The sequence below is a fragment of the Physeter macrocephalus genome, chromosome 11 (genome assembly GCF_002837175.3).
Source record: "Physeter macrocephalus isolate SW-GA chromosome 11, ASM283717v5, whole genome shotgun sequence".
Classification (NCBI taxonomy): Eukaryota; Metazoa; Chordata; class Mammalia; order Artiodactyla; family Physeteridae; genus Physeter; species Physeter macrocephalus.
This window is the reverse complement of record NC_041224.1, coordinates 34,684,546-34,710,734: the sequence shown is the minus strand read 5'-3', so window position 1 is coordinate 34,710,734 and position 26,189 is coordinate 34,684,546. Positions and strand designations below refer to the sequence as shown.

The following is a 26,189-nucleotide window of genomic DNA, read 5'->3' as shown; positions in this document are numbered from 1 at the left end:
ACTTTATCCTAGGCACCAAGTTACACTGTGAGGAGGCACTTTTATTTCCATTTTACTAAGATGCCCAAAGTGGAAAGGTTAAGTCATATGTCCTGACCACAGTGGCCTTGCACTTGACACTGCAGGAGCCCCCGGGCATCCAGAATGAGGGGAAAAACGGGCCAGTCGTCTGGCTGTTAGTCGACTTCTAACATCCATATTTTTGGACATCAGGTAGATGGTCTTTTTCAAGTCTTAGACTTGGTCTACACTGGCAGAGAAAGTGTGTGTCTTTGAAACCTAACTAGCCCAAAAGTCAATTATTTGTTTTCAATAATCATTCTCTGGTAGGTCATTACCAGTTCGCCCCAAACTTTGGAACTAGAAACAGTTGAATTCAAATAACCAGCTAGCTAGTTATTATCAGTAGGTTAGTATTGAGGTGTTTTCACCACAAGTGACAGCTTAAGATTAAGCATCACTTTCTCCCAACCTGGCTTGTAAGAGCGGCCACGACCTTGATGGTTGGATGGACTGTTTCCTGCCCGTTCTGTCATCCTGAGAAGGGGACTCCATCAGTGAGCAGTTAGGGGTGGGGGCAGGAAGGAGTGTGTTCAGTCCTCTGTGTGTGTGGAGGCGGCTTTGGGGCAGCTGGTCAACTACTTTGTCACTGAGTCTGGGTCCTATCTCTGCCTTTCTTTCCGTGTCTTCGTGGGGAAGAGAGTCCTGGTTCCCAAGCTCGAGCCCACGCTAGGCTACCCTCCTTCCTGGTGGGTGAGGTGCCCGAGGGGAACGCAAGAGGCATTACCTTGGGTCATGACGATCCCAGCCAGCGCCTTGTGGCGGGCGTGCGCTGACGCCAGGCCCATGGCCAGCTCGTGGAACTTCTGCGTGACCAGCTGGGACACCGTGTCGGCGAATTCCTGAAAGACACAAGCAGCAGGCCTCTGTGACGGCTGCGCCGCTGCCATGTCCTCCCTCCTCCAAGCTGCGACCCCATGGGCGTCTGAGGTCCCCCTGCCCTGCGGCGCTCTACCACCCAGGCACCGTGACCCCCCAGGCCTCCGGACATCAAATCTGCGACCTCGATTCTGAGACTCAGCCCCTGGCATGGCCCCTGGGCACAAGCCCCTGAGCCTGTGCAGAACCTTCGGGTGGGGGGACCATGCCCTACATCCCTCCCTGCCTTGCAGAGGTTTCCTGCGGGGGGTTTGCACACACACATCGAGCAATCGGTTCCCACTTTCTTCTCCATGTCAGAGAACCAATTCTGAACTCCCCCCGTGTCCAGGGACCGCTCCCCACAGCTCCTCCACAGCCTGCTCCTTTCAAGTTTCTGCACACGTGCATGTGTACAAACACACACACAGAGATACACACATGTGCATGCACATGATACACACATGCACATACACACACACACAGAGACCCATGCACATGGCACACATACCCATGCACACCTGTGTGTACATGCATACACATACGCACACATACATTCAGACATCGCAGCCACACATGGGCACACACATGCCACACACACACACACAGATACATGGGACGTGTGCACGCACACAAACATCAAGGTGATGTAATCCAGGTTGTTGAGTTTTCTGAAATGACCCGTGTTTCTACAGCAGTGGCACATGTGAGACTTGCAGGCCCGTGTTCCCCAGAGAGCTCGGCTGTCGACTCCCGCCTTGCTCCTGGTCCCGCGGCTGAAGCACCTGCAGTGGCCCCATCACCGCTTTTCAGTCGATTTTCACAGGCTTGGAGTCGGAGACACCGGTGTGCGTCCACGTGGGTCCGGTTTCATATCCTCTGACCTCGCACGGGGGCTGGGGGGGCGGAGGGCAGGGGCCCCATCCAGCTGGAGGATCGGGCTGCTTCTGCCGGTGTGAGCATGGGACACATCCCCCCCACCCACCGTTCTCTCTGGCAGGGTGGTCCAGCATCCGCGGGCCGCGCCGCGGGGCGCCTCCATCTTTCGCTCTGGAATCGGGTTCTGGCGCCTTCGTGTCGCCTCCTGTCCCCAGGAGTCGACGGCGGAGCTGGTGCCCTTTCCTCCTCCAGTAACTTTCCAGGAGCTTCCCCCGCACCTTCAATGGTCCTTTCGCTTCTTTTTAAAATGAAGTTTCTGAACGTGCAGGAGGTGATGAGACCGACAACATGACAGAGGAGACATCTCATCCCTCTGCGTCCATTGGACGGGGCCCTGTGGGGCCTCAGAACAGGACGCCCCAAACCACTGAACAATGACATAAATTATACAAAAGCCGGCTTCATGCGGAAACCCAGAGGCCAGTGCGCTTCGCTCAGGGACGCAGAGCAGACCTGGTGCTAGCACCGTCTTCTCGCTGATCCCGCTTCGGCCTGCAGGGAGGTGCTTCTGTGGCTACTGAAGCCACATCTCTGCCAGGATGTGGCGGGGATGGCGGGGATGGGATGCCAATCCAGCAGCCTTGGCTCAGACCCTCCTCTCGAAGCCCCACTCCCTGCTTCTGGGGAAGTGGCTCTCTCTCCTGCGGAGGTTCAGCAGGACCAGCCCGTCTAAAGGGAGTCGGGGCTGAGCACTGGTAGTGAAGAGGTGCGTTAAGAGGCGGCTTCATCCTGGGTGCCTGGAGCCCTGGTGGAGCCATTCCAGGAGAAGCTGACGCAGAACAAATTAGAGCTTGTTCCTGACTCTCGCGGTTACACGGATGAAGGGTCCCTCCCCTCCCTCTGCCTGGCGAGGTGGGTGGGGCAGCGGATGGAGGTGGGTTGGGTTGTCCAGTCTCTCCAAGGGTGACGAGGACCTCTGCTAGGACCCAGCAAACCTCCCGTGAAAGGGCTGCACCCCCAAGGGGTGCCCGGGGTTAGGGGGCTGTCCCACCGGCCGGTCAGGCGCCTGGCCTGTCCCAGCAGGCCTGACCCTGGGGTTGGGCTCCTGGCCTGCATCTAGTCCATTGTGCCCCGTCTCTTAAAACAGTCCTCGGCTGAGGACACTGCTTTCCATCACCACAGCCCTCGGCGCGGAGCTGGTCCTAGAACCCCGTGCAGCGTCTGTTTGGGGCTTTGTCTGTATCTTGTGCTTCCCCAGCAGCTCCATGTTTTTAATGACGGAGCCCCAACTCCACGCACATTCGAGGTAGGGGTGTGGCTTGTACGCATCTCACACTTTCTTCGTCCTGCCGTGGACGTGTGGTCCCACGTGTGTCAGTGACGACACACATCTCGGATGGATGACTGTCTGCACCCACGACCTTTTCAGGGATGGCAGAACACACACACTGGCCGGTGGGAGGGTAGACATTTCAGGAAAAAATTAGTGATGTTTCTTCACCCGTTGTTCTGGTATTTTCTGACTCTAACATGCTGTCTCAGCTGGCTGAGCTGCCGCCACCAGCACCACTGGCCCCGCGCCCTCGAGGGCTTCCCTGGCGCCCAACCCGGGCCCAGGTTAAGGGGACCATGACTGGGTGCCAGAGCTGCCCGCCTCCACCTCTGAACCACCCATGCTCCATCAAGACCTTTTTTTTTTAAACGTCTCCTCCCCTTTAATCCTTTTTTCTTTATCCTTTTTTTAGGGGTCTTGACATTTATATTAAGCATGTTTCTCAGTTAACATTATATAAAGGTGAATTGAAAAAGAAAAAAGCAAAGATTTCTTTAACTTTTCTTACTTTGGGTGAAGGACTATCTAATTAAGATGTAGAGGGGTATTTAGCTGGTTAAAATTTATCTCTGATATTTAACCAGTATTACTTCCTAGGACTGCTTTGAAAAGTCTTGCTGATAGTTTTGCCAGGGGGAATTTTATGGAATATTGAACTATGACCCTTAGCTTTTCTGGGTTTAAAAGTCAGAGGAAGAGAATCAGGAATAACCATCTCCATCGGAAAAGAGCATCTCCTCTATTACAGGGACCCGAGTTGTCTCTTTACAGACCTTCTGGAGTCTTTGGGAAATGAACAGTTTTTGGTTTTGGAAAAGACTGGAGAAAGGCAGTCTGTGAGCTTTTCTGCTCTGAGGGCCCCTTTCCCCCCACAAAGCCCACCCCTCTCCTGCCTCTCCCCGGCACCCCGCCTACAGCACCACAGCTATTTTCAGTGATTGGCTTTAATTAAATCACATACATGATTACAGCTGTATGTAGTTCTTCATAGTTGGATTTGTGTATGTAAGTGACGTTGTCATTGATTATATGGGGTGTTAGAAGCCAGGTAGGAACTTGGAATTCACGTAGGGAGATGCAAACTTACCGTCTAATTTAACAGTAGGAATTTTTTATGTTTTAATCACTTGGGATTTAATATATACAGTCAACTTTGGTTACTTCGAACCCAACTAATCAAACCCTGAGATAATTTGATTTTTCCCCACCTGGCACTTGGTTTATGATAGAAGCAGCTAAATGCTCAAAAGCAAGCTTGCATCGAGAATTTTTTTTTTTTTTTTGGTACGCGGGCCTCTCACTGCTGTGGCCTCTCCCGTTGCGGAGCATAGGCTCCGGACGCACAGGCTCAGCGGACGTGGCTCACGGGCCCAGCCGCTCCGCGGCATGCGGGATCTTCCCGGACCGGGGCACGAACCCGTGTCCCCTGCATCGGCAGGTGGACTCTCAACCACTGCGCCACCAGGGAAGCCCGAGAATTATTTTTATAAATTCACATTCCAGGACACGTCTGTGGGCTGTGTGGAGTTCCTTCAGTCTCCTAGGGTGGAGACGTGCGTCCCAGCTAACAGCAAACTACTTAAAGCATATTTTTTGAGCTCCCAGGCCGAGCGGTCCTGCGTCACTGCTTTCTGGTCTAGTCCATCCTGGGTGGGAGAGGAGGGATCCTGAAGACATCCCACGTCTGGCTTAGGTCAGCCCCTGGGCGCAAGCACAGTGAGTCGTGGTGGTGAAGCCCCCCCGGAAACCTCAGGGTGGGTGGTCTGCCCCTCAGGACAGTGAACAGGGGAGGGCCCGGGTGGGGCCTGGGTGGGGCAGGAGAGGCTGGACCTGGGGACAGTTGAGAAGCCAGCTTTGTTATATCGAAAGCCCTACGCAGAGAGTCTCTAAAGATGCACTCCAAAAGTCCCGAATAATGAGCTGAAGTGTCATTTGCAACATAAATTCTTTGTTAAATATGAAAAAGAGAGACATCCAGTTGCACTCATTACTGCTGGTGATTTAGCGATTTAGAAAATGCCTCTGAAGGTCCCCTGGTAGCAGGAGAGCATTACTGTGTCCTCCACAAGTTGGTCACGGCCTCTCCGAGCACTTAAGTGGCCGGGGAAGTGTGATCCCCTGAAGGCCCCTCCCCCTGTAGGCCTCAGGACCCCACCCCAGCTTTTCTCAGGGCAGGAACAGATGGGATGGATGGGACTGGGGGCCGTAGAATCTGCAGTGCTGCCCCAAGTCCCTGCAGGGGCCCTGTGAGCCTCGGTCGGAAGTCGGTCGATGCTGTTCATGCAGAAATTGGCACAGGCTGGACATTTGGACCAGAAACGATCAGAGGAGACAGGATCTGGCTTCTGGTTAAATCATGGTGATAATCAGGTGCTTTGGCTTCCAAAGGTTAAGTGGGGAAGTTGGCCCCGCATTTAATGAGCTGTGTGTTACTGTACTTAATGAAAGACAGAAATGCGAGGCTACCTAGGCTTCTGCGTGTTGTGGTCTGCACGCTGCCTGTTGGCCCAATTACCACGGCAAATTAACAGCATTATTTAAATAGGAAAGCAAACTTTAAATAGGAACACCAAAAGACTCAAACTCTACTCATTTCCAACACTAATATTTTGAAAGGCTTAAGTAAATAAAATGTGTTCAGATTTGCAGTAGCAGTCCTCAGGGTAAAATTGACATTCAGCCAAAGTGGTGAGGATATTAAAATCGATAGATTATGAGGGAGAGAGCCGTCAGTAAATATTTTCCTGTTGAAATCCCGTCTTTGGGTTTATACTGCTGAAATATCAGAAAGGTTAGATTTGCATATGGACGGGGCCAGGCGGGACCTGGGACACTCCGTGCCCTTCCTGTCCACCTTGTCTGTAGCACACGATGGTGGGCGGGCGCCCTGGAGGTGGGCGTGCCAGGGGCCTAGGGAGTGGGGCCATGTGCCTCCGCTGTTGGGACTCATCCTCCATAAAGCACGGCCAACTTGTGCTCCTTCTTGGCCGTCCACGCGGCCAGAACTGGGAAGGCAGGAGAAACGCTGGCAGGATGGTCATCCGGCCACCGGACAGCGGTACACAGCTCAGAGGGTTCCCAGTGAATGGGAGAGGATCTTCCCCACCCTCCATCTCCATACTCCTTCGTGTGTCCAGGGAAAAGCCCATCTCCTGGTCTTGGTAATGACTCCTGCTTGTTGACAATGGCAATAAAGCCTCAATCAATTTCAAAGTCAGGGACTGGTGAACACGTGTCCCACTAAATAACTCAAGTTACCTGACTACTCAGTTATTCTATATCTCAAATTACGGAGAGGCCAATAACAAATTTGAAGGAAGGCATGAAAGATGGAAGCCCTTTATCCCCCCATCCACGGCATCGTGAGAAAAGCTCTGAACTTGGCATCAGAGGACAGGCTTGAGTTCCTTCACACCCTCTCTGAATTGTTCAACCACCACCAGGCAGTTATCATCTCTGAGCCCTCGGTCTCCTTTCTGTAAAAGAGGCACTGTAAGAATTACCTGTAAAGTCCACGATCCTGAATCTCAGCAGGGAGACCCAGGCCTGCAGCATCCGCCTAGAACATTTCTGGATGACGTTTTCTTTCTAATGTTGCCAGAAGCAGTTGCTCCATGGGTACCAGGGGCTGCGTGGAAGCGGAAGTACACGGAGGCTGGAGGACCCCTCTTCAGGATTGACCCCCGCCTGTCGTGGGCAACAGGGAGGTAACTGCACGACACTGTCCCTCAGTGTCCTGTGGCCGTTCCCAGCTTGGGTGTTTCAGTGGGACGGCCCCGAGCCTAGGAGGTGGACATCCTGACAGACAGTGTTTTCCAAAGACGGCTGCGCCCTTGTCTCCCATGCTGCTGGCTCTTCTGGCAGATCTCCAACTGCCACCTGCCTCCTATTCAGTAGGCTGTGCGTCCTCTCCTCGGAGACATCTCACCCGCAGAGTGAGAGGGACGGTGGCCCGTGAACGCACGCATCTGTGTCTGGGTCCTGGATGTGACCTCTCGGGATGCAGCTGGGCGTAGCCCCACGGAGAGGCCGCGGGTGAGCTTCCCCGCGAGGGTCTTCGGCCCGCAGTGACCTGTGAAGCACAGCCCAAATGATAGCGCGAGAGCAAGACGCACGATGGTGTGGTTTTGAGCTGTTGGGTTTGGTGTGGTTTGTGACACAACGACAGCGCCTAAAGCAGATGTGGCGAAGGTGCTGCTAGACCGTGATGGGCAGTTTGGCAGAGGGCTTGGATCAGGCCACTCCTGGTGTTGCTACCTAACAGCAGCCTGACTTTGCGAACAGTATTTGGCCTGGACGTTCTCACCTCTCCAACAGGAATAGTGCCTGGGTCACGGGATTATTATGGGGTGAAACGAGAGCCCAGAAGTAGATGCTGAAAATAGTACCTGGTACTGAAAACTCAGTGTCGAATCCGCCAGCATTAAGTGTTTTGTTATTATGGTCCAAACTGTGTGGACACAGTGCTTCCGGGAGACGGTACAGAGATACCTCTCCTGCACCTCTCTGCACCACTGTCTGCTCAGCACGAAGCTGTTTAAAGGACACGTTTGATGCCATCAGGCAGTGTGGAGCGGTGTCTGTTGAGACAACTGTTCCCGAAACACTTCTCGCGTGCCGAGTGGTTTCCCTGGGCCATCCCTTCCCCGCCCGCCTGGCCAACCCTGAGCCCTCGGTGCACCATCTGCTGGGCACGCTTTCAAAGAACCCGGATCACAGGTGAACAATGAGGAACTGGGAAAGCTGCGTGTTGACTTAATCTAAACCCCTGGGCATGGAGGCCATGTTGGATCCAAATCCAATCTTAAGGAGAAATCACATACACGTCAATGTTTCATGCAGTCAATTTTTAGTGAAATCACGACAATTTTGGGTGAGGAGTTGCTCACCACTTAAATTATTTGCTTGCCCTCTCATCAGCTTTAAATTTGTTATTCTTGTTTAATCTGGAAGACAGTCTCTTTAGTGACAATGCATTTGAACATTAATGTCTGGAGTCGGGTTGACCTGCGCTGCAGGCTACCTGGCTTGTCCACTCATTTTTCTGACTTCAGTCCACCCTGATTTCACCCTTGGCCACAGTGTTCTGTGGTTGGTCACTGGGGAACATCATGCTCATGAGCCTGACACCCGAGGACCAGAGCCCCGTCTCTGTCATCCTGGCAACGGCAATGTCCCTCCCCGCAACATACACCCCGGTCAAAGCGTGCGTTTGCCTTTGGGGCCTCTGGAGCACCCGCCCCCCCCAACCCCAGGTAAGCTGGAACAGGATTGGGAAGGGGTCTGTAGGAGCTGTTGCCGTGGAAACCTCACCGTCTCTAGAAAAGCCGGGGGAGAGGCCGAGTGGAGGCTGTTTCTCAAGCAATTCTATTCTTATTTCGTCTCTGAACCTGTCCCCTGGGGAAAAGAATCAATCAAAATTTATTGAGCAAGACACTAGTGAAATCCAGAGACTAATCAGACAGGGTCCTCTGTATAGAGAAGCCCGTGACATGGCGTCTGTCCAGGGCTGGGAGCCCGCCAGGTGCTGAGTGCCTGGGGCAGCCTGTCCCTTTAATCCAAGGGTCCCCAGCCCCCAGGCCGCGGACCGGTCCTGGTCTGCGGCCTGTTAGGAGCCGGGCCGCACAGCAGGAGGTGAGCGGCAGGCGAGCGAGCGAAGCTTCCTCTGCCGCCCCCCATCGCCCCCCATCGCTCGCATTACCGCCTGAGCCAACCCCCCGCCCCAGCCCCATCTGTGGAAAAGTTGTCTGCCACGAAACCCGTCCCTGGTGCCAAAAAGTCTGGGGACCGCTGCCTTAATCCACATCATCGTCCCAGAGGCGGTCACTGTTGCTACCCTGTTCACAGACCAACAAGCTGAGCTGGAAGAAGTAGACTTCCCTGCAAGTCTGGTTGGACCCTCCACAGGTGGGAACCACTGTCCTGCCCGGAGAGGGCTGCTGGGGTCGGTGGGGGGCGGTGAAACGCTGCCCCTTACACCAGTCTGGGTTTCCTGACTGCCTCAAGTCATGAAGTGACCTCGGTTATTGAAGACGGAGGACTTCCTGGAGGAGGCAGGAGGCCCCTCCCAGTAGGAGAGCTGCTCAGGGGCATCTGTGGGTCCACAGGGCCTGTCACGGATGCTCTGAATCAGACTTCCGGGCAGCACAGCCGGAGCTCAGATGCTTCTAACACACAGCACATTTGACAACATGTGACAAAGATGCTGTCCCTGAACAAATCGCGCGGGGTCCCCGAGCTGGTTTCAGCCAGGCCTGTCTTTTCAGCCACCACCGCCCACCACCCCGTCCCTCTCGGCTTGGTCCAGTTTTAGTGGGGGTCCTGCTGGGTTGGCTTAGCCAGACCCCTCTGACCTGCTGTTCCCTCCTAGTGGTTTTCCATCCGCTGCCCCACCCGGCCCTGGGCTGCAGCCCCACCGGCCACGCCGCGATCTGAGCTGGGCTTCCATGCCTCCCTGCAAGGCCATCGCAGGGGTCTTTACCTGCTGCCACTGTCCTCCCCATGAATAAAGTCTTCCTTTTGGTGCCTTAACAGTGACACTGAATATTTCTTTCCTTAACAGTGTCTAAAAACTGGAGAGGATCAGGAACAGCAATGGGGCAGGGTGGGGAGGGGCAGGAAGCCAGATGTGGGTGGGGACGGTGGAGCTGGGACAGGCCAGGCGATGGTGACAGGCAGGCCAGTCGCTCTGCTTGCACCTCCTGGGGCCAGAAAACCGGACAGACGGACACCTCCGTGCGAGAGTGCTGAGCTGAATGTGTATGGTGGGACTTCAGCCCTTGCCGTCATCCCTGGTCTGCAGTCCCCACGCGGCCCCTACACAGCCGGCCGGCCTCCCCTTGCAGGGCTCCAGGCTGGGCCCCCTTCTCTCTCTGTCCCTTTGGTCTACACAGGCCTCACGCCACCCAGGGCTACTGTGAGACTCCCACCGGATTCAGCCCTCAGAGGAAGCTCCCTGCCCTCCCTCCTGCCCCTGGACACGCAGAAACCCGCCGAATGAATCTTGGAGCAGAACAGCGAGGTTCCCTCCGATCTCGTCTCCCCGGCCCCGGCGGGGGGGCGGTGTCTAAGCTACGGGCTTCTTGGTGAACCGGGAGAATCCTTTGTCTGTGGACAAGAGGCCCCTCAATACCTATGATGGATTCACAAAGACGGGTAGGGAGCTGGTCACACTCGTAAACTCCAATTTTATCAACATGAAGGCATTTAAAATCTTGTCCTGTTGGCATTTATAAATTCTACATGATTAGTTACATTAAAGAAACAGGGGAGGGACTAAGACTCTGCGCTCCCAATGCAGGGGGTCCAGGGTCGATCCCTGGTCAGGGAATAGATCACACATGTGGCAACTAAAGATCCCGCACGCCTCAACAAAGATCCCTCATGCCGCAACTAAGACCTGGCACAGCCAAATAAATAGATAGATAGATAAGTAGATAGTAAAAAAAAAATAAAAAAGGAAACAGGGGAAATGAAGAAAAGAGGTTTTTTGGATAAGTTTTTTTTCCCGTAAGATGTTACGGAAAATACCGAATGAACCTTTTTGGCCAACCCATTACTGTTGCGGGGAACGGGACTCGTGAAACAGCCCAGGGCCAGCAGGCCGCCAAGTGTAGACTGTGGGTGAATTCGCCGGCTGTCGTCAGGCTCTCAGGCTCCTCCCTCAGAGAGTGAGTGCAGGGCCAAAGGGCTCAGGGTTGCTGGGTCACTAGGAGCAGTGCAGGTGGGAAGTAGGGGAACCCAGCGGCTACTGCTGACCCGGGGGGGGGGTCCCCTCCCTTGGGAACCAGGTGCCAGAGGGAGCAGCACCCTCATGGAAGAGGTGACCCCGGCTGGGAGAGGTAAACCGACTTCCCACAGGTGACCCAGAGGTGGGAACCAGCAGTTGGCAGGGTTAGGATTCACATCCAGATGTTTGAATTGTAGCTCCAAAATTTGGACTCCTGATTACAATGTCAAAAGTGACTTCCAAGGGCTTTTTCATCGAGGATTTCAAAAAAGCCCAAGATAAAGACCCCATGTTCATTAACTTGAATAATTGAGAATTGAAGTTTGTATGCACAGATACCTGTGTATCAATCAATCAATCAATGTGTAACATTGATTAAGTAAATTTGTAGTTATTCACAATTACTCACATTGTTAGACACCCACACATTTGTTTAAACATATGAATGTCAGTTACTGCTTTAACAATTAACTTCAAGTTGGAATACAATAAAAATGTAGAAAATGAACTAAAACTGCATTGGAGATGTGATATATCTTTTTTGTTGAACTGGTGCTTTCTGATGTACTCAGGGAGATATTTTGCATCTGGGTTTAATTAGCATCTTTAAATTCTCATTAGTGCACTAACACAGGATGCTCACAGATGAGGGCCTCTGTTTGGGGTTGATTCATGGCTGTTTGAGTTCATCTGGATTTAAAAAGATGTAAACAAGAAGCATCATTTCAGCACATCAAGAGAGAAAGACTCTCAATAGGTAACATAGTTGTTCCTCAAAGGAAGTAATATTTACTTTCTTAGCTTTTGTTAAATTAAAGAACAGTTGTTTAGCTATTGCCTGAATAATAAGGGATGCTGGCACCTGTTTTGCAAAATTATCAGTGATGTCAATGTCATACTTCAAATGCCATGAAGGAGGAACTCTCAGCCCCCTTTGTCTCATGACTTTGGCCCCAATCTGCTTTCTTTAGCCTGAAAAGTTTCCACAGAGGTGAAATAAAGGTTAAAATTGCTAAATAGTTCCAAACAGTGCATCTGCAGCGCTGACTAAAGCTGCAGCCAGGCCACTGCTGTGCGTTTCTTCAAGCTCATGGAGACCTGAGACCAGAGATCCACCACCGCTCATTTCCTGTATGTGACAAATGGGAGAGAGATGCTCGGAAGGTACGTGTTCTCTAAGCTGAACTTCCACAGCCAAGAAAGTCATTGCCCCCATGCCTTGGACTCAGCACCGCTGTGCACACACCTGGGACCTGGACCTGGTGCTTCTCGCTACTGGAACCAGTGCCACACCAATGGTCACCACACATGCCACTCAACTGGCCTGCTGTGCCACCAGCAAGTGAAGGTCTTTTCCCGTTGAAGCCAGTCCTTAAAGTCTGGAAGGGGCGAATGTTCAAATGCAGAGATACCAATGCAAGGCTACAAGGAACATGAAAATCATGGAAACATGATACCACTGAAGTATATTTCCAGTAAACAACCCTAAAGCATTGTGATCTATGAATTTCCTGACAAAGAATTCAAAACAATTGTTTTTAAAGAAGCTCAGTGATAGTCAACTCAACAAAATCAGGAAAGCAATTTATGAACCAAATGAGGAGCTTAACAAAGAGACAGAAATCATAAAATAAAACCAAACAAATTCTGGAGCTGAAGAATACAATGACTGTGATGAAAAACAAAATACAATAGAGAGCTTTGCCAGCAGACTTGATTGAGCAGAAGGAAGAATCTGTGAACTCAAAGACAAGTCACTTGAAATTATCAAGGCAGAGGAGAAAAATAAAGAATAAAGAAGAGTGGGATTTATGGGACACTGCTGAAGGAACGATGGATGCATTATGGGAGTCCGGAAGAAGCAGAGAAAGAAAAAGAGGCAGAAAGCTTATTTAAGTAAATAATGATAAAAAAAAGCTTCCTAAATCTGGGGAAGGAAATAGTCACACAGACTCAAGAAGCAAAGGACCTCAAGTAGGTTAAGCACAAAGAGGTCTACATCAGGACACATTGTAATTATACTGTAGAAGTCAAAGACAGAGACTTTTGAAAGCAGCCAGGGAAAAGTGACTCATCACATATATGGGAACACCTATAAGGTTGCCAGTGGATTTCTCAGCAGAAAGCTCGCAAGCCAGCAGAGATATATTCAAAGTACTGAAAGAAAGAAAAAGGCCAATCTTTAAAAATGAAGATGAGAGAATGTCTTTCCCAGACAAACAAAAACTGAGGGAGTGAATTGCCTTACAAAAATGCTTAGGAGTTATTCATACACGCGCACGCGCACGCGCACACACACACTGGAATACTGTTCACCCTTTAAAAAGGAGGGGATCCTGCCATTTGTGACAACGTGGATGAACCTGGAGGGCATTATGCTGAGTGAGATAAGCAGACACAGAAAGACAAACTCCGCCGGATCTCACTTACATGTGGAATCTACAATAGAAGCGGCAGGTAACATTGCAAACTTGTTTAGAACAAACATGACGTGGAGATGGCTCCTTTGGGTGGGTGTATTCTGGGGGAAGCACAAGATAACACTTTGGAGTGAATGGTAGATAGGTTCTTATTAGATTTATGTGGGGAGGTGAAAGGGGTTGAGGGGGAACAGCCTAGATGACCAAGGAGCTGGGCAGTTTGGGGGACGAGAAGCCGAGCTGTTCAGGCAGAGCCTCCAGAGCCCTAGCCTGGATGGCACAGTTTCCCACGGCTGGTGCTGAGGTCTGCCACCTCCAGGGAAAGCACTTGTGAGCTGTCTAGAATCTATTCGGTGGTCCTGCCGTGTCCTTTTCTGTTACAGACGTGGAGTCTGAGGCCGCAGGGGCGTTTGCTGCGGTCCACCCTGACTTCCCCTGGGACTGGCTCAGCCCCACTCGGCGGCCGTGGGTCTCAGGTGCTATACCGACTTTAACTTTGTCTGCATCAGGGGTGTCCAGTCGGTCTAGGTGTGGGGGACTGTGGTGGTGACCCTCCCTGTGCAGTTACTTTAAGGCTATCAGCTCGTGTGCCTCGGGACAAGCCTCTGGGTCGCTGGGTGTCCACCACGCCGCCTTTCTCTCCCCAGGGAGGCGTGAGACAGAGCTGGCAGGACGCTCGCTCGGGCCAAAGGCACCTGGACTCTGAAAGGAATCGGACTTAACAGCCCCACTGAGGGCCTCTTATGTGCAGTGAAAGGGGAGTTTGTCTTCACGTCCCCGGCTTCCTCACGCGGGATGAATGTCCCTCAGAATCAGGAGGAAGGATAAAGTGCCCTTGTTGTAGACGAGGTCCGGGCCCTCTAGGCTTCCTCTGAGCAGAGCAGACGTCCGGTAGCTGCTCTGGGGACAAAGGGCCCAGGGTCCCCAGAGGCCTGGCGGGCATCTCAGGACGGTGGCTGAGCTGTCAGGGTCTCAGGGTGGGGGCCACGGGGAGAGACTGCATGACGATCAGTGTCTGCCTTGGTCCGACCTGGCCGCCGAGCTGCTTGGCCACCAGGTAGGTGTCCAGGCCCCGCAGGGCATCCGGCTGCACCTGCCTTTGGCCTTCCTGACACTTAGCCACTTAGCGTGGCCTTTGCCTTGCTCCCCTGGGCACAGACCGGCTGCCCCAGGGCCCCCGGGGTCAGGAGTTGCTCCGATGGTGGCTTCTGGCCTTGTCCACCTGCACCTTCCTGCTAGGCGCCACTTGGGCCCCAAGGGGACCCTTGCTTAGGGACGATCAGCTGAGATGTGGAGGCCCTGAGTGAGGGTCACGCCCCTCACTGGGATGCAGAGCTGGTGAGAGGGGACGCCGGCCCAGCTGCAGGAAAGGCTCACGTGGGGCAAGGAGGGCCGGGTGACCACATGCTGGACCAGCACCCCACCGTTCTCCACAGGAAGCGGGACCCGCAGCAGCAAGTCAGTCCCACGTCATCCTGGCCGGATGTGACGTGTCCTTCCTCTCCTGTCACCACCCTCTCGGCCTCGGCGCCCTGCAGGGTCCTGGGTCCTGTCCACAGGCCTCCTTGTTGGGGCCACCATCCTCGGGACACTTTGCCGGGTCGGGGCGCTGAGCCCAGAGCACGGGGTCTGAGCTGCGCCCCGAACCTTGGCCACACTCTGCTCTCCCGTCCACACCCGCTACCCATCCTGAGATTCCTAACCTGTCCCAGAGGGAATTTCAACTAAACTAAGAGAAACTTGAGCACCAGGGCCCGCACTTTTAGTTCCCACACAGCCTGGGAACAGAGCAGACAAATGTCAAAGAAAAACGTTTAGAAAGAAATGGGAAACATTACATAAGTTACTTTTTCAACAACCATCACTTTACCATGAAGCCTATTTATCCCCCTGATTAGACAAAGTGCTTTGCTCTGAGGCCGGGCCGTGGTCCTTCTCTGTGAAGACATCTGAAATCATAACATACTTAGAAACCCAGCAGTTTTCTCTCTTTTTCCTGATACGATGAAGTGGGTGTTTGTTGGTGCTGCGTTCCACCAGGCGTGGAAGAAGCCTCTGTTCGTCTTGAATGGGTGGTGGCAAAGCCTCATGGGACTGGTGGCTGCACTGCAGAGTGAAACACGGTCACTCCCCCTGGACATTGTGCATCTGGGGGGAGGCAACCCAGGTCCTGTGCCTGAAGTCTCGGCCACAGCTACCCCGGGCTGTGAGCCCACTCACAGCAAGTCTGCTACCCGAGGGCCCAGATAAAGGACTGAGACCGAGGTGTGCACCAGGGCCATAGCCTATTCTCCAAGATAAGGGTCCTTGTTAAGAGGATGATTCTGACACAAGGACCCATCCTGGATTTTCTTCAATAACTTGTGGGGAGAAAAAAACCCAAAGCCTTTTGGGAGCAGGTATGTTGCTAAGAAACCAATATTCTTTGACTGGAAATTTGAACCTTTTTAGAAAAGTCTGTGTCACATCCAGAGAGAGAGAGAGAGAGACAGAGACAGAGACAGAGAACGAGAGAGAGATTTCAAAGCTGCCTTACTTTTCGAGGGGTCGGTTTTATTCTCTTCCCCTCTGTCTTTCTTCTTGTGCGCATTTAAAGAACTGTTAATAGGTTTTGGAGAGCAATCTTGCCTTTGTTGTGAGCAGCTCGGAATTCCCCTTTGCATTTTAAGGGAGCTCCTTGGGAAGGCTTGGAAATGCCAGACAGACTATTAGGCCAATGGAGGTCTGTCCAGTTTCTGATAAAACCAGAACTAATTTATTTTTTGTTTATCCTCCACTGCATTTGACAAAGCTTCCTCTGGAGATGTGTATCTTCATTCTCCGTTCCTTTGGTTTGTCATCTTTTTGTGCTTTGTTTTGCAACTGACAAGGGAAAAAAATCTGACACCAACCTTGGAAGATGGTAATGCATTCAAGATTTTGTTTTCCTCTCAGATCTGATAAAAATCTTGCCTAAAACCATGTCCAACCTTTTCAGCAGGAAGTCCAGATGGCTTTGCAGCCTGCATAACAGACTGCAGTCACTGACGCTTTGCAGAGTGTCAGCAGGGCAATGTCTTTCTTGAAACATAAATGGAAAACAAAAGACAGCATCTGTGCTCCAGGCAGGGCTAGGGGCAGAGGGGCTGGGGGCAGAGGGGCTGGCGGTTGTCTGGGAAGGGAAGAGCAAACAAAGGACAGATCTTAGACCTTCTCAGAAGACAGTCTCCTGCGAAGGAGAACTCCATCAGGTGGGATGGGGGGTGAGGGGGGAGACGGCTGAAGTCAGCTGCAGATGGCCCCAAAAATGGATGATTTGAGATGAGGAAGAGCTGAACTTCCCTCCCACTGCAGGTGAGTCGTTGCTGATAGGATCAGCTGAGTGTGTCTGCCGCGTCCCTGCACCCGTGTTCCTGCAGTGTCTGCTGTGGGAGATCTCATTTCCGACGTCCGCTGGAGGCTGCCGTGCTGACATTTATCATCAGCGTGAGTGTGGGGCTGGAGACCCAGGAAGAACAGAGATGGCCCAGGCGCTGCGGGAGGGCCGGCTTCCCCATTTCCCACTCGTTAGCAGAGTTAGTGATGCTTCCGTCCTGTCCTCTGCTGGCCACAGCTGGCAGATTGTGGGTGGATGACGTAGTTTGCAAACTTAGCTGATGAGGCCTTTGGCTCTGGAGAGATGCGCTGTAGGGTTGACTTCTATTTTGCAGCTGAAGAAACGGCCCCAAAGAAGGTGGCCAACTCCTAAGTGACTTTCCCTCGATGCCAGGCCCAGGGGTGCCTTCTCCTACAGTATCTCCAGTGGCCTTCCTCCTTTACACTAATATCTCGCTACCCCATCCAGCAGCGATACCACGGAGTAAGGCTTCCTTGCCTTCTTCTTTTCGCACTCCCAATTTCAAGGCTTTGTGAAGCCTCCGATGGCATCCAGCCAGCCCATATCCTGCCCTCTATCGGGTGTTTCCTCTACCACGGCCAGCCCTAATTAACTCCACCGGATCGACCATCGTGTGTGCACCCTGGTGTTAAGCGGTGGGTCTCCTCCTCGTGTGCATATTATGTTCTCCTGGGGAGATTTAAAAACATTCCAGGGCAAGGCACCAGCCTGCACCGACTATAACGGATGAGGGCGGGACGGGCGGGGATGTAAATAGCTCACGTTCGCTTCTAGTGGAAGCACTTTGAATGTCTTCATTGTGTGTGTCCATCTCCTTTCAGCTGTTTACACCTCAGTGTCCCAGGAAGGCCAGCACGACGTCTTCCTGTTTGGGGTCACGTCTTAACATGTAGGACGCAGCCCGGACACATGGACGCCTGCCATGCTGACTGGCTGATTGCTGGGGGGCGGAGGCATGGATATGATCCAGGAGGGAGAAAAGTCAGAAGAATGAAAAACCAAGAAATGACCTTCAAGCACGTTACAAAGTCTTGAAAAGCCTGTGAGGCAGTTTGGAGCAGGAAGCGAGGTGGGGATTGCATGTCATTTGGACACCAGTCAAGGATGCTGAAATGAATTGGTTTGTACTTTTTGGCCTCTTAAAGCAACTTAGGAAACACTAAGATAAGGTTCTGTAATTTCATTAGAAGAAAGCGGGGACAGTGTGAGAGATCACAGTGCGAATAGGAGACAGAAGAGGACCATGAACAGGGTGGACGCACTGGTCTGGGTTGTCAGGATGCTGGGTGCCTTTGCTTCTACACCTGCTAAGTACTTTGATGGGGCTGGTTCTGTCTCTAGAATTCTGGTTTATTCAGATATCAGAAAGTATGTGAAGAGGCTCATTAAGAATTTTTGATTTTTAGAGTTACCTGACTCTAAAATGTGGAACAGTGATAAATGGCTTCTTTTGTTATTTCAAAATATTCTTCAGAGGAATAATCTCTAGTGTCACCTAATATGGGAGAACTATAGCTTCTTTAAAACTTGGTTAATTCACAGACTTCAGTAGCAAAGATGGCTTTATGTGTGGTGTATCAGTAAGTGCTCTCTGTGTAACAAAACATCCCCAAACTCAGTGGCTTAATCAATGAGCATTTATGGTTCACTCCAGTGACCGATGGAGGCTGGGCTCTGGGGGCCTGGTTTCTGCGAGCTCTGGGGTCAGGTCTGCTCCACACATGTCTTATCCTCTTTGGTGAGCAGCTGTCTGGGACATGTTCTCATCACAGGGATGGCGGATGGGCAAGAGTCTAGTCCAGCTGCTCAAACCAATTCAGGTCTCTGCTCATCAGGTCCCCAGAATCCCAATGACCTCATCAAGATACATGTATGAGACCTACATCAGCAGGATGAGAAAGCATTTTCCTTCCATGGAGGAGGGAGGAGAAAGTCAGTCCTCACTGACTTATAACCTGATCTGTCTCTACAGGCTTAGCTACTGCAGGGTGTGGAATAACATAAGGCCCTGGCAAGTTGAGCTAAACATTTCCACCCATGGCTGGCTCTCTTCTGGGACAGACATTCATTAATTTAGCCTTCTTGCAACACCGTTACCAGGGGAAAGATTCGAAAGGGTTCTGGCTACTGGTATCTCCTTAGTCTTTGTATATTTGGTGCCTTTCCAAACAGCCACCCAAATGGGACACCAACGGGGTGGGGAAGGATTGAATGACAGGTTTAGTGAAGGAGGTCCTCTCGTGGCCTTTTGGGGTTCAGAGGGTCAGACCCGCGGTCACATGGTGGGAGGGAGGTCAAGGCAGCTGTCCAAGTTTGCCTGGGATTTTCTGCTTTTAGCGTCTTTCCGTTCACGACGTATCTGATGATGTTGAAACTCCCTGGGTTAAATGGCTGGGTGGAGAGCAGGGCGCCTCACCACCTCTGTTTCAAGCTGAGAAGCAGAACTGGAGGAAATCATGGTGCCAGGATGGTTGGCTCCACTTGAATGGGACAGGTCCCCAGTCCAGAACCACCTTAGCTGTCCTTTGGGTCTAACTTTTCAAGTCACCTGGGGTCTTTGGCCTCAGTTTTGTTTTTTCCAAGTGAAATCACAATCAGTCGGGCTTTTCTGACTTTGACTAAATTCTGGTTAATGACTCCTTGGGATTCTTCAGGATGCCTGTTCCTCCCTAATCTCCCCAACGGGGTAGGTGATGGCTTTTCTCATTCTCATGACCCTGCCGCCTCCTTCATGGAGAAGCACTCTTATGAAGCATATATTTCTAACTCCCCTTATTTTACATCAAAACTGCCTCTTTACCCCGCCCCCCGCCCCCACCGTCAGAAAATCACTCATCTCGTCTCCTGTCCTCTGATTCCATCCTCTCCTGTCTCCCCCACAATAAATGATGCCCATCTTTCCTGACTTCAGTCTCTCTGGCATTTTGTCTGTTTGTGTATCTTTTGTGGTCATTTCTTGTTTTCCTCCGGCACAAAATACTTATCTAAACAAACTGTATAGCGAACAGTGTCCCCCCCACAAACTTATGTCCACCCAGGACCCCAGGATGTAACCTTATTTGAAAACATGGTCTTTGCAGATGTAATTAGGTAAGGATCCAGAGATGAACTCATACTGGATCTAGAGAAAGACCTAAATCCAAATCTTGGTGTCTTTACCACCGAAAGGACAGGGAGATTTGGACACTTATAAATGATTCCGAGGTGGCCTCTGTGGATTGGCCCCCGGGCTGTTTGCTGCACCCCTGCAGGTGGACACACGTCAGCTCAAAAGCCAGCCAGAGCCGAACTCAAAATTTTATACATTTGAAACTTATAAATAGCCCCAAACAAGCATATTTAGAGACCGTCCGGTTTGCTTGAGCCATACAATCCCTCTGGGAGCTGTTACCCATGGATAAGATGAGATGGGCCCTGACTCAGAGCCCCCCAGGCGGCTGAGAGACCCCCCTCTCTGAGCCCCTTCCTGAGAGCTCCCCCGCTCTCCAAGCCGCCCAGGGCAGAAGTGCCGGCAGGGCCGTCCGTGCCTGCAGCCCCGTCAATGCTCTGCCCAGGGGACCCCGTGGGTGCGGCCACCACCCCGTGGCCACCTCCTCCCCCCCATCAGCCCGGGGTTCCCATGAACCTGTAACAGACGCAGACACAGGAGCAGACGGGAGGGCGCGTGGGAGGCAGAGGCAGAGGTGGGAGATGCCCTGGCCTGTCAGGAGCCCCGGGAGGACCAAGCCTGCAGCCCCGGTCCTCAGGTCTGTGCTACATTAAGCCACTCGGTGTGTGTTCATTGGTCATGACCACGCTGGGAAGCTGACACGCAGACTCGACCCCTCTCCCCACGTGCTGGTTCCCTGGTTCCCCGCTGGGTCCAGAGCTGCGGGGTTGGGGATGCTGCCCTACACTGGGACATGCAGACAGGGCACCTGTCCTGGGTGGGGGGGGGTCCTTCCCCTGTCGCAGGTGTTAGAGGACTCTGGGGTTATTCTGAGTTGCCTTGGGTGCCACCCAGCACCTGATCAACAGTCTGAACAGTGTGGAGACGAGGGAGGGCACTGACTCTATGTTCGAGTTTCAGCCCTCGCGGGCCTCCCCACCCCGGACTTGGAGCACAGCTGATGCATTACCATTTTCCACCCCCGGAGGAGCTGCCGTCAAGGACTGAGGCCCCGAGTTGGCCGGCTGGCTCCCGCATCTGCGATCTTCTCCCAGGCACCTCCGCCCAGCCTCCTTGCTGGGGGCCCTGGCCTGGGCGCCCTGCTCCACTCTGACTCGGGACATTTTCCCACTGGGCTCCCCCTGCTGCCTCCCCTGCCACTTGGTCCACCCCCACCTCCCGCCCTGCACTGCATGTGATCTGACTCTTGCCTGGAACACGGCGGTGGGGGGGCGCTGAGCCTCCTCCCTGCCCGTCCTGCACTGTTGGCAAGTGGCCTTTATCCCCAGGATCCCAGTGACAACCTGACGACAGACCTAAGTGCCCTCCTGCCAGGCTGTGCCGCGGCAGGCTGACCATGCAGCGTGGCTGTTCCCGTCTCCCCAGACACCTTGCCAGGTTCCCCTCGTCCTGTATGGAGGGAATGATGCCTGTCCTGCTGGGTTTTCATTCTCGGTGCCTGCCAGGTGTTTGAAGAGGATTCTGCCCCATTTGGGTCTCTCGGAATTTTCATTTTTGTTGTCAGAAGAGTGGTAATATAATAGTATATACGAACAGTAGCCTCTTCACTCATCTCTCTGCTTCTCATCTGACTCCCAAGCCCTCTTAGCTTTGCTGGAAGATTAAACATTCTCAGATGCAGGCGTCACGTGGTCTGTAGATCAAAGTCCCTGGGGAAGCTGCGGGCCATGGGGGAAGGTGGAGGTCGGGGCCTGGGGGAGGTCTTGCGTGACCTGCTCCTCCGCCCTCCAGCAGGTCGTCCGGTCAGCTTGCTCTTGCCACTCACTGGACTCTGAGCCTCAGACCTGCCTCTGCCCAGGGCCCCCTCTCTCCTCCTCCCCAGACCCAGCTCTCACCTCCTGAAGACCCAGCGCAGAGAGAGGCCACCTCCTCCACTAAGGAAGCCCCTCCACTGTGCCCACGCTATTGAAGAATTAGCTTTGTTGTTAGGTTACCCATCACATGTGACCGTGTGGTTTGCTCATTCATTCAATAACTATTTACTGAATACTTACTCAAAACACTATTTTAAACAACAAGCTCTTACTGTATAACACAGGGAAATATATTTTTAAAAATACTATTTTAGGTGCCTCCCCGAGGGCAGCAGTTTTGTCTTCTTTTAAAAATTCCTGGTGCCTAAATCAGTATTTGTTGAAAAGGCAGTTGGGTTTGGTCAGCTCTGCCAAGCTCCTCCTCTGCGGCTTTATACAAAATCTACCCTTCTGCTCATCCACACAATGTGTGTAACCGTCCATCTCCTCCACCCTCATCTGGGCAGGAGATCAAAGAGACAGATACAGGCAGAGGTGTTTGGCCGAAGGCAAAGCAACGCGCACGCGTGAATCCTTCTTGCCGGCGGGTGGGTGACGAGCCATGGAATCAGGGCTCATGGAGACCAAGGTCCACTTGGTCCCCAGGCCATTTAAAGCCACTGGCTCTGATGGAGGTTTCTCAAAAGTCCAAGTTTGCCTGGGATTTTCTGCTTTTAGCGTCTTTCCGTTCACGACGTATCTGATGATGTTGAAACTCCCTGGGTTAAATGGCTGGGTGGAGAGCAGGGCGCCTCACCACCTCTGTTTCAAGCTGAGAAGCAGAACTGGAGGAAATCATGGTGCCAGGATGGTTGGCTCCACTTGAATGGGACAGGTCCCCAGTCCAGAACCACCTTAGCTGTCCTTTGGGTCTAACTTTTCAAGTCACCTGGGGTCTTTGGCCTCAGTTTTGTTTTTTCTAAGTGAAATCACAATCAGTCGGGCTTTTCTGACTTTGACTAAATTCTGGTTAATGACTCCTTGGGATTCTTCAGGATGCCTGTTCCTCCCTAATCTCCCCAACGGGGTAGGTGATGGCTTTTCTCATTCTCATGACCCTGCCGCCTCCTTCATGGAGAAGCACTCTTATGAAGCATATATTTCTAACTCCCCTTATTTTACATCAAAACTGCCTCTTTACCCCGCCCCCCGCCCCCACCGTCAGAAAATCACTCATCTCGTCTCCTGTCCTCTGATTCCATCCTCTCCTGTCTCCCCCACAATAAATGATGCCCATCTTTCCTGACTTCAGTCTCTCTGGCATTTTGTCTGTTTGTGTATCTTTTGTGGTCATTTCTTGTTTTCCTCCGGCACAAAATACTTATCTAAACAAACTGTATAGCGAACAGTGTCCCCCCCACAAACTTATGTCCACCCAGGACCCCAGGATGTAACCTTATTTGAAAACATGGTCTTTGCAGATGTAATTAGGTAAGGATCCAGAGATGAACTCATACTGGATCTAGAGAAAGACCTAAATCCAAATCTTGGTGTCTTTACCACCGAAAGGACAGGGAGATTTGGACACTTATAAATGATTCCGAGGTGGCCTCTGTGGATTGGCCCCCGGGTTGTTTGCTGCACCCCTGCAGGTGGACACACGTCAGCTCAAAAGCCAGCCAGAGCCGAACTCAAAATTGTATACATTTGAAACTTATAAATAGCCCCAAACAAGCATATTTAGAGACCGTCCGGTTTGCTTGAGCCATACAATCCCTCTGGGAGCTGTTACCCATGGATAAGATGAGATGGGCCCTGACTCAGAGCCCCCCAGGCGGCTGAGAGACCCCCCTCTCTGAGCCCCTTCCTGAGAGCTCCCCCGCTCTCCAAGCCGCCCAGGGCAGAAGTGCCGGCAGGGCCGTCCGTGCCTGCAGCCCCGTCAATGCTCTGCCCAGGGGACCCCGTGGGTGCGGCCACCACCCCGTGGCCACCTCCTCCCCCCCATCAGCCCGGGGTTCCCATGAACCTGTAACAGACGCAGACACAGGAGCAGACGGGAGGGCGCGTGGGAGGCAGAGGCAGAGGTGGGAGATGCCCTGGCCTGTCAGGAGCCCCGGGAGGACCAAGCCTGCAGCCCCGGTCCTCAGGTCTGTGCTACATTAAGCCACTCGGTGTGTGTTCATTGGTCATGACCACGCTGGGAAGCTGACACGCAGACTCGACCCCTCTCCCCACGTGCTGGTTCCCTGGTTCCCCGCTGGGTCCAGAGCTGCGGGGTTGGGGATGCTGCCCTACACTGGGACATGCAGACAGGGCACCTGTCCTGGGGGTGGGGGGTCCTTTCCCTGTCGCAGGTGTTAGAGGACTCTGGGGTTATTCTGAGTTGACTTGGGTGCCACCCAGCACCTGATCAACAGTCTGAACAGTGTGGAGACGAGGGAGGGCACTGACTCTATGTTCGAGTTTCAGCCCTCGCGGGCCTCCCCACCCCGGACTTGGAGCACAGCTGATGCATTACCATTTTCCACCCCCGGAGGAGCTGCCTTCAAGGACTGAGGCCCCGAGTTGGCCGGCTGGCTCCCGCATCTGCGATCTTCTCCCAGGCACCTCCGCCCAGCCTCCTTGCTGGGGGCCCTGGCCTGGGCGCCCTGCTCCACTCTGACTCGCGACATTTTCCCACTGGGCTCCCCCTGCTGCCTCCCCTGCCACTTGGTCCACCCCCACCTCCCGCCCTGCACTGCATGTGATCTGACTCTTGCCTGGAACACGGCGGTGGGGGGGCGCTGAGCGTCCTCCCTGCCCGTCCTGCACTGTTGGCAAGTGGCCTTTATCCCCAGGATCCCAGTGACAACCTGACGACAGACCTAAGTGCCCTCCTGCCAGGCTGTGCCGCGGCAGGCTGACCATGCAGCGTGGCTGTTCCCGTCTCCCCAGACACCTTGCCAGGTTCCCCTCGTCCTGTATGGAGGGAATGATGCCTGTCCTGCTGGGTTTTCATTCTCGGTGCCTGCCAGGTGTTTGAAGAGGATTCTGCCCCATTTGGGTCTCTCGGAATTTTCATTTTTGTTGTCAGAAGAGTGGTAATATAATAGTATATACGAACAGTAGCCTCTTCACTCATCTCTCTGCTTCTCATCTGACTCCCAAGCCCTCTTAGCTTTGCTGGAAGATTAAACATTCTCAGATGCAGGCGTCACGTGGTCTGTAGATCAAAGTCCCTGGGGAAGCTGCGGGCCATGGGGGAAGGTGGAGGTCGGGGCCTGGGGGAGGTCTTGCGTGACCTGCTCCTCCGCCCTCCAGCAGGTCGTCCGGTCAGCTTGCTCTTGCCACTCACTGGACTCTGAGCCTCAGACCTGCCTCTGCCCAGGGCCCCCTCTCTCCTCCTCCCCAGACCCAGCTCTCACCTCCTGAAGACCCAGCGCAGAGAGAGGCCACCTCCTCCACTAAGGAAGCCCCTCCACTGTGCCCACGCTATTGAAGAATTAGCTTTGTTGTTAGGTTACCCATCACATGTGACCGTGTGGTTTGCTCATTCATTCAATAACTATTTACTGAATACTTACTCAAAACACTATTTTAAACAACAAGCTCTTACTGTATAACACAGGGAAATATATTTTTAAAAATACTATTTTAGGTGCCTCCCCGAGGGCAGCAGTTTTGTCTTCTTTTAAAAATTCCTGGTGCCTAAATCAGTATTTGTTGAAAAGGCAGTTGGGTTTGGTCAGCTCTGCCAAGCTCCTCCTCTGCGGCTTTATACAAAATCTACCCTTCTGCTCATCCACACAATGTGTGTAACCGTCCATCTCCTCCACCCTCATCTGGGCAGGAGATCAAAGAGACAGATACAGGCAGAGGTGTTTGGCCGAAGGCAAAGCAACGCGCACGCGTGAATCCTTCTTGCCGGCGGGTGGGTGACGAGCCATGGAATCAGGGCTCATGGAGACCAAGGTCCACTTGGTCCCCAGGCCATTTAAAGCCACTGGCTCTGATGGAGGTTTCTCAAAAAACTAAAAATAGAACTACCATATGACCCAGCAATCTCACTCCTGGACATCTATCCAGAGAAAGCTCTAATTTGAAAAGATACATGCACTCCAATGTTCATAGCAGCACTATGTACAGTAGCCACGACCTGGAAGCAACCTAAATGTCCATCAACAGATGAATGGATAAAGAAGAAGTGGTACATGTACACAGTGGAATACTACTCAGCCACAAAAAAGAATGAAATTTTGCCATGTGCAGCATGGATGGACTTGGAGGGCATTATGCTAAGTGAAATGAGTCAGACAGAGAGGTGGGGGGTCCTTTCCCTGTCGCAGGTGTTAGAGGACTCTGGGGTTATTCTGAGTTGACTTGGGTGCCACCCAGCACCTGATCAACAGTCTGAACAGTGTGGAGACGAGGGAGGGCTAGGATATCACTTATACGTGGAATCTAAAAAATATAACAAACTAGTGAATAAAACAAAAAAGGAGCAGGCTCACAGATATAGAGAACAAACTAGTGGCGATCAGTGGTTTCTCAAAAGACTAAAAATAGAACTACCATATGACCCAGCAATCTCACTCCTGGACATCTATCCAGAGAAAGCTCTAATTTGAAAAGATACATGCACTCCAATGTTCA

At 52.6% G+C, this 26,189-nt stretch overlaps 1 protein-coding gene across 1 annotated transcript in view; it reads right to left on the bottom strand.

Moving 5' to 3' along the window:
* Nucleotides 1-26,189, bottom strand: part of ADARB2 (adenosine deaminase RNA specific B2 (inactive)) — a 551,384-nt gene that overhangs the window by 33,029 nt on the left and 492,166 nt on the right. The window contains exon 8 of the mRNA XM_024129558.2: nt 788-902. Coding sequence (XP_023985326.1) covers nt 788-902 — 115 coding nt within the window. The remainder of the gene's footprint in view (nt 1-787; nt 903-26,189) is intronic.